This window comes from Watersipora subatra, chromosome 5 (genome assembly GCF_963576615.1).
Source record: "Watersipora subatra chromosome 5, tzWatSuba1.1, whole genome shotgun sequence".
Lineage (NCBI taxonomy): Eukaryota > Metazoa > Bryozoa > Gymnolaemata > Cheilostomatida > Watersiporidae > Watersipora > Watersipora subatra.
In genome coordinates this window covers 57,841,307-57,847,713 of record NC_088712.1, presented here as the reverse complement: position 1 = coordinate 57,847,713, position 6,407 = coordinate 57,841,307, and the positions used below count along the sequence as shown (strand labels likewise).

The following is a 6,407-nucleotide window of genomic DNA, read 5'->3' as shown; positions in this document are numbered from 1 at the left end:
GTCTCTCAAATAAGTCACGTATACAATAAAGTGAGTATACAATAACATGTTTGAACTTGTGTGTTGTAGGTTTAAATAGCAATCAAGTAATCAAGTGATCAAGACATCTTAGGTTAGCAGGAATGAAAACAGAATTTGACTTGAGACTGCAGATGATTGAATAGCAAAGAACCACTTAGTTCTTTTGCAATATTGTGGCGTACGGCACACTTGGCAGACGGCCCACAAGGAACATCAGATTAAAAGATTAAATATTTGGTAGCCAAGAACGCTTCCTGTGCACTAATGTAAACTCTCAAACTAATACCTGTAACTGCAAGTTTCCTCATTGGCATTTCAAGTTACCTGTAAAATATTTTTTTAAAGTATGCGTACAGTATAATAAAATATCAGCTGAGGTCCAGTGTTTAGTGCACCAGCTTATGATTAGTAGGTTATTGGTTTGAGTCACACAAGGAATATTGGTGGTGTTGGGAAGGGCATCCAAGTAAGGGCTTCTGTGACAAACTTCGTGAGCAACCGGTCACAACAAATCCTACATCAGGAGGAAGGCCATTTGCACAGGTGATCCTGAATGAGAAAAGCTTGAAGAAGCAGTATACACTCTGTATACCTAAACTCACAGTGCAGACTTCTCAATATAAATATATAAATTCAAAATACATAACTAGTCAAAAGAATTTGACTAGCTTCACTATCAACTAGTAGTAGGAAAGCTGAGCCAGGTCATCTGACTAGTTTTATGGTTTTTATTAGTGCATTACAAACTTTAGTGCTTACGTAAATGTCTAATAATAAAGCTGATTACTTCAATTTGTAGTAATTTATTAAAGAATGATATATTGGCAGCACTAAAATAACAACAATTTGCTTACCAACCATATTTCATTATTAGAGTTGCGGTGAGGTATACTGGCTATTGCTATGGCTGCATAATCTCTGCACATTGGCCTGCTTTATTAGATACTAGCCAAATTTCCGGTGTTGCACGAGTATTAAAAATAGCTTATAAACATTGGCAGGTAATGTGGTTGCTTGCCACTTGCCATTAGCCTGGCACATAACCAATGACTAATTTGAGTAAGCTAGCATTCTTATTTCTAAACTTACTAGTAAGGTGCGTGAGAGCAAGCTTTAATGACGTTGTGTACTCCAGAGTGCTATGCGTATTTTAACCCAGATAATGACTCATATCACGCAATGAATCCATTGCATCTCGCGTAGCTTAATAGGTTAGGTTATTGCCTAGTAAATATGAGGTTCCGAGATCAAACCTTTTGCGATACAAATTTGCCATTGCTAGGTACCAAATGCTATAGCTCTACAAACCAAATGACAGCTTCAGATGACAAACTTTGAGATTTATATATATATATATATATATATATATATATATATATATATATATATATATATAGAAACACTCTAATGGCATGAAGATTATAAAAGTATATTCAGTTGGTTAGCATTAAAGCCTGAGCTCTTACTCAAGCCTGCCACTACATAGCCATTGTTAAACACTCTACTGTCTGTCCCTCACATCCAGCTAGTTTTACTATCCGGTCACCAACTGGTGGGTTTGTGTTGATGGGCAGAAGGTAGTAAATCTTGTACATAGTTGGCTTACTTTTAGCCTTCAGAAAGGGTTCATCCAACTCACTCCATCTCCCGCAGAGTGACAAGATCAGCTATCATCGTTGTAGTTTGAGCTTATTCTCTCAAGACAGCAGCTATCTGGAACTAATGGTAAAATATTGCTTTAGTTAAGTGGTAGAGCGTTCTTCCTCACTTGTGTGTGTGTGTGTGTGTGTGTGTGTGTGTGTGTGTGTGTTTTATTTCACCTTTAAAGATTACACAATTGAATTAATACTCGAGACAAAATATAATTAACCAATGCGTGAAAAAATAACAATAAGTAAGAAATGATGATGGGGCCCATTGCGAAATGGCAAAGCCAGTGGTACGCGAGCCCGAGTCAGCAGCACAAAAACCAGACCGTAACACTCACTCTCCAGACTGGAGATGGTGCCTCAGTTCCACCTTATATTTACCGAGACATTTTATTGATCTTATTGAATTAGGTAGTCGATTCCACAGCGCAGGTGTTGCAAAGTTTGAGGATCGTTGACCGGCTAAAGTTAGATGATTAGGTACGGGAAGAGAAAGTAATTGATGACGAGTATTATAAAATGGTAGTGCTGGATCACATTTTGAGTAAAATAATTTATGGGCTTGAATAAGCAACTTATATTTATGCAATTTATCAATAGTTAAAATATCAGAGGTTTTAAATAAATCGTTTGTTGGAAATCCAAATGGCTTACGGTTAATGATTCTGACAATTTTCTTTTGAAACTGTATTATTTTGCTAAGATGAATTTTGGATGCATTGCCATAAGTTTCTATTGAATAGCATAATTTGGAGTGAATAAGTGTGTAATAAAGCATAATCAGCAATTTTTTTGGAATGAAAGCACTTATGCGGTAAAAGATGCCTGATATAGGCCGTAAATCTAATAAAAGCTTACGAGCGTGGGAAGACCAGTTCAAATTTTTATCAATTGACACTCCAAGAAATTTGACTTCATCAATTGCTTTAATAAAAGTGTTATTAAAAAGAATAGGCTGATCAAATTTAATTTTGCTCTGGTAATTTTTAAAAACAGTAAAACAGGTTTTGTCAAAGTTAATGGTTAATTTGTTCGTTTGACACCAATCAGCTAGTTTTTCAAGATCAGATTGGACTTTAGGTAAATCGTCGTTTAGGTTCTTTGAACTCATAAACAAATTGGTATCATCAGCATACAATATAGGAGTTAGATGAGTTAAACAATCACAAAGATCATTTATGTAAATTAAGAATAAAGTCGGGCCTAGCACCGAGCCCTGAGGTACGCCACAAGTCAAATTGTCAGCGTTAGAAAAAGTATCATTAATTTTTGTTGTTTGGGTTCGGCGGGTTAAATAGCTTTGTATCCATCTGATGGTTAACTCACTAAAATTAAATTGCTCTAGTTTTTTAAATAATATTGCGTGATCGATCGTATCAAAGGCCTTCCTGAAATCTATAAAAATTCCTATAACACATTCACTTCGGTCAAACGATTCTAGAATTTGGTTAGTAAAAGTTGAGATGGCATCAGATGTGCCTCTAGCTCTTCTGAATCCAAATTGGTTTTTATATAAAAGTGATTTATTTTCTAAATAATCAACAATTTGTTGATTAACAAGTTTTTCCAATATTTTACTAAAGACTGGTAGAATTGAAATTGGACGAAAATTACCGCATTCATTTAAAGAACCCCCTTTGTGCAAAGGTAATATTTTAGCTTTTTTAAGTGCATCAGGTACCTTCCCAGTCTCTAGTGATTTGTTAAAAATCTTACATAAAGGGTAAGCAATACTCTGTGAAACCGATTTCATAAATTTAGCAGAAATTTGATCTAGGCCAGAGGCTTTGTTTGAATTTATTGTATCTACAATTTTTAATAAACCAGTTATATCGATGTATTGGAATTCAAAAGCTTCACCAGCATTATTTTCAAGCCACAATGCTTGATTTTGGATAGGGGGTTGAGGTACTAAGTTTACAAATTTCAAGGCCAGTCTTTTACCAATATTACTAAAAAAGGAATTGAGCTCATTAGCTTTTTCAACATCCGTTATGGCTAGTTCATCAGGATTAAGATAACAAATCAGTTTAGAAGGCTGTTTATGGCTATTTGTCTTTTGTTTTCCTAGAAGCTCATAGTTTACAAGCTGCCAAATCTGCTTTGAGCTGGTGCAGCTATTGAAAGCTTGCGAAAAATAATTATATTTGGAGTCCCTCAAATTCCTGCTAACATCGTTTCTAAGTTTGTTATATTGGCACTTCAATTTTAAATTAAGTGGGTTAGATTGAAGTTTTCTATGAAGACGATATTTCTTTTTAATGCTCAACAAAAGGTTTTCAGTCATCCATGGCTTTAAGAAAGTTTGATTAGATTTAGTGTTTACTGATTTTTGGTATTTACATTTCTGGGAACAATCAGATAATTTGTCAAAAAAAGCGTTATAGAAGTAATCGACATCATTTGAAAAGATTTTGTCCCAATTAGTGTTTTCAAGCATGATTCTTAGACTTTTATAATCAATTACAGGATATGAATTAGTAGTTTTTCGGGAGATGGGTTGATTATTTTTAAATTTGTGAAAAAATGAAAATGTGGGCAAGTGGTCACTAAAGTCTGCGCTTATAGTTCCAGATGTCACTGTCGGACTAACAAAGTTTGTCAAAATGTGATCCAAGCACGTCCATTTGTTTGAGGGCTTAAAATGGTGGGTTGCAATAGTTATAGTGTTATAAAAACAGTAAGTTGCTAACAAGTTGGCATAGTCATCACTTGAATTGTCTAAATAATCAATGTTGATATCACCAGCAATGATGTGATTACTTGCGTGAGAAGAAGAAATGTGGCGTTCAAGATCATCAAGAAATTCAGCAACACCTGCGCTGGGCTGCCGATAAATCACAGTTAGAATAATAGGTGAAGCATAAACACCAAAATGCAGTCCAACAGAATGAGTGTCAGACCCAGCAATGTCCACAGCCGGCAACACCTCCACACCAATGCCATCTCGCACATAGATCCCAGCTCCACCTCCGCGTGTAGCACGTTGCGCACCTGAAAAAGTGTAATTTGAAATTTCAAAAAATTTTGTCTCGTCATCATTCAACCATGTTTCTGTTACACAAATAACATCAAAAGGAACATTACAACATGCCAGAAATTGTTCAAAAAGAAAAAATTTATTTCTAAGGCTCTGGCAGTTCACGTTAAGTATTGAAAGTTTGTCAGCGAAGAAACTCTGGCTGAACAAAAAATCATTAATACAGTATCCATGACAATCTAGATCTAAATCCAATTCAGAATCTGCCATTTTGCCAGGAAGCTCAGTAGTAAAAGTTCACTGGAGTATTTAAAGAAGTTTTAGCGTTTCTAAATCGTCTTCAGAGTTTATAGGGATGGCATCCGAGTCAGGAGTTTTACGCAGATATATTCTTTGATTAGATGTCCACACATATTTATAGTTGTATTCCACTTTAAATTGCCGGGTTTTCCAGAAAAGTGTGCTTTGAGCACGACTCAATACTTCATTGATATAGATCCTTCCTGTTTCTTTGAAACCAAGTGCTGAGAGGGATTGAATGTTTTTTCGATATTGCTGGAAGAACTCATTGCGCTGATTGGTTTGGGTGAACTTTATGATGATGCGCTTGCTTTGTCTAATGCGGTATATCTTGTCGATGGTGGTAGGTAATTTATCAGATTTTAAGGAACTTAGCAATTTCTGATAAGCAAGGTTCAGATTTTCCGATTTATCATATGGAATCCCATTTAACTCGACACATTTTGCTCTTTCAGCATACTCTGCTGCTTCAATTCGAGACTCTAAGCCTTCCAGTTTACCGATTTTAGATTCTATTTCTACTATGGATTTGGATAAATCTCTCTGCTTGAGTTGAATGCCCTCATTTTCTTGATGAACGTGATTGAGAGACTTTTCAAAATCGGACTGTTTGCTCTCAATTAAATTGAGACGAAATTCGATATTACCAAGCTTAGTAAGAATTAGGTTTAATTTTTCGTCAATGTCGATAAGCTTTGGACCGGCTTCCTGATCACTATTCTCTGTCGATTTAGCTGCTCCCTTTTTAGGTCCCATATCGAAAAGTGTACTAGGCACTTACCCGATTCGAGGGTGGCTCATAGAGATATCACCACCCTCGCTTCCTCCACTTGTAGTACAGAATATCCAAGAATAATATAATCAGCAATCCAATTGAAGCAGAATGCTAAGTAAAGTAGTTGCTGTGATAAAGTTTAGTTATTAACATAAAGCTGTGAGAGAGTGGAAAAAAGCACAACCTCTCTCTACGAAAGCCAACTGCTAACTGAGAGAGTGCTCAGTCAGGAATTGTGAGAGTGACTTGTGAGAGTGCTCAGTCAGGAATTGTGTCCTCTCCTTAAAAAGAACTGATAGCAATGGCCATTCCGAGAGTAGGAATTTTGGACTTAATTTTCTTATCCCCTTTTACCATTATTCATCAAGTGGTGCTTCTACTACAATATTTATTTAGATAATAGTTACACTAGAAAATTGTAACTTAGAACCAAATAAAGGTAAGTAATTAAGACAAAATGAAGGTAAGGAATTTCAACAAGATCAAGGTAAGTTAATGTAAATAAAGTGAGTAAAGCTGACCAACATGTAGATGTGGTGATTAAAACTTACCCCTGTATGGCACTTGTATTGTGGCAGCCAAATGACAGCCAATTAGGGAAAGTGAAAATGAAGTTGTCTACACATGGTCACAGCTAGCAAATTACAGCTACTCATATGAACATGGAGTTTATTTGTTGTGA

At 35.7% G+C, this 6,407-nt stretch overlaps 1 protein-coding gene across 1 annotated transcript; it reads right to left on the bottom strand.

Moving 5' to 3' along the window:
• Positions 1-4,959: 4,959 nt before the first annotated feature.
• On the bottom strand, positions 4,960-5,706 carry LOC137397512 (uncharacterized). The gene has a single exon (XM_068083804.1). It carries the CDS (start codon positions 5,704-5,706, stop codon positions 4,960-4,962), a length of 747 nt encoding a protein of 248 aa, XP_067939905.1.
• Between the last annotated feature and the right edge of the window lie 701 nt (positions 5,707-6,407).

Excerpts from the sequence above, each read along its gene's own strand:
- LOC137397512 (XM_068083804.1), bottom strand. The coding sequence starts at position 5,706 with ATGGGACCTAAAAAGGGAGCAGCTAAATCGACAGAGAATAGTGATCAG.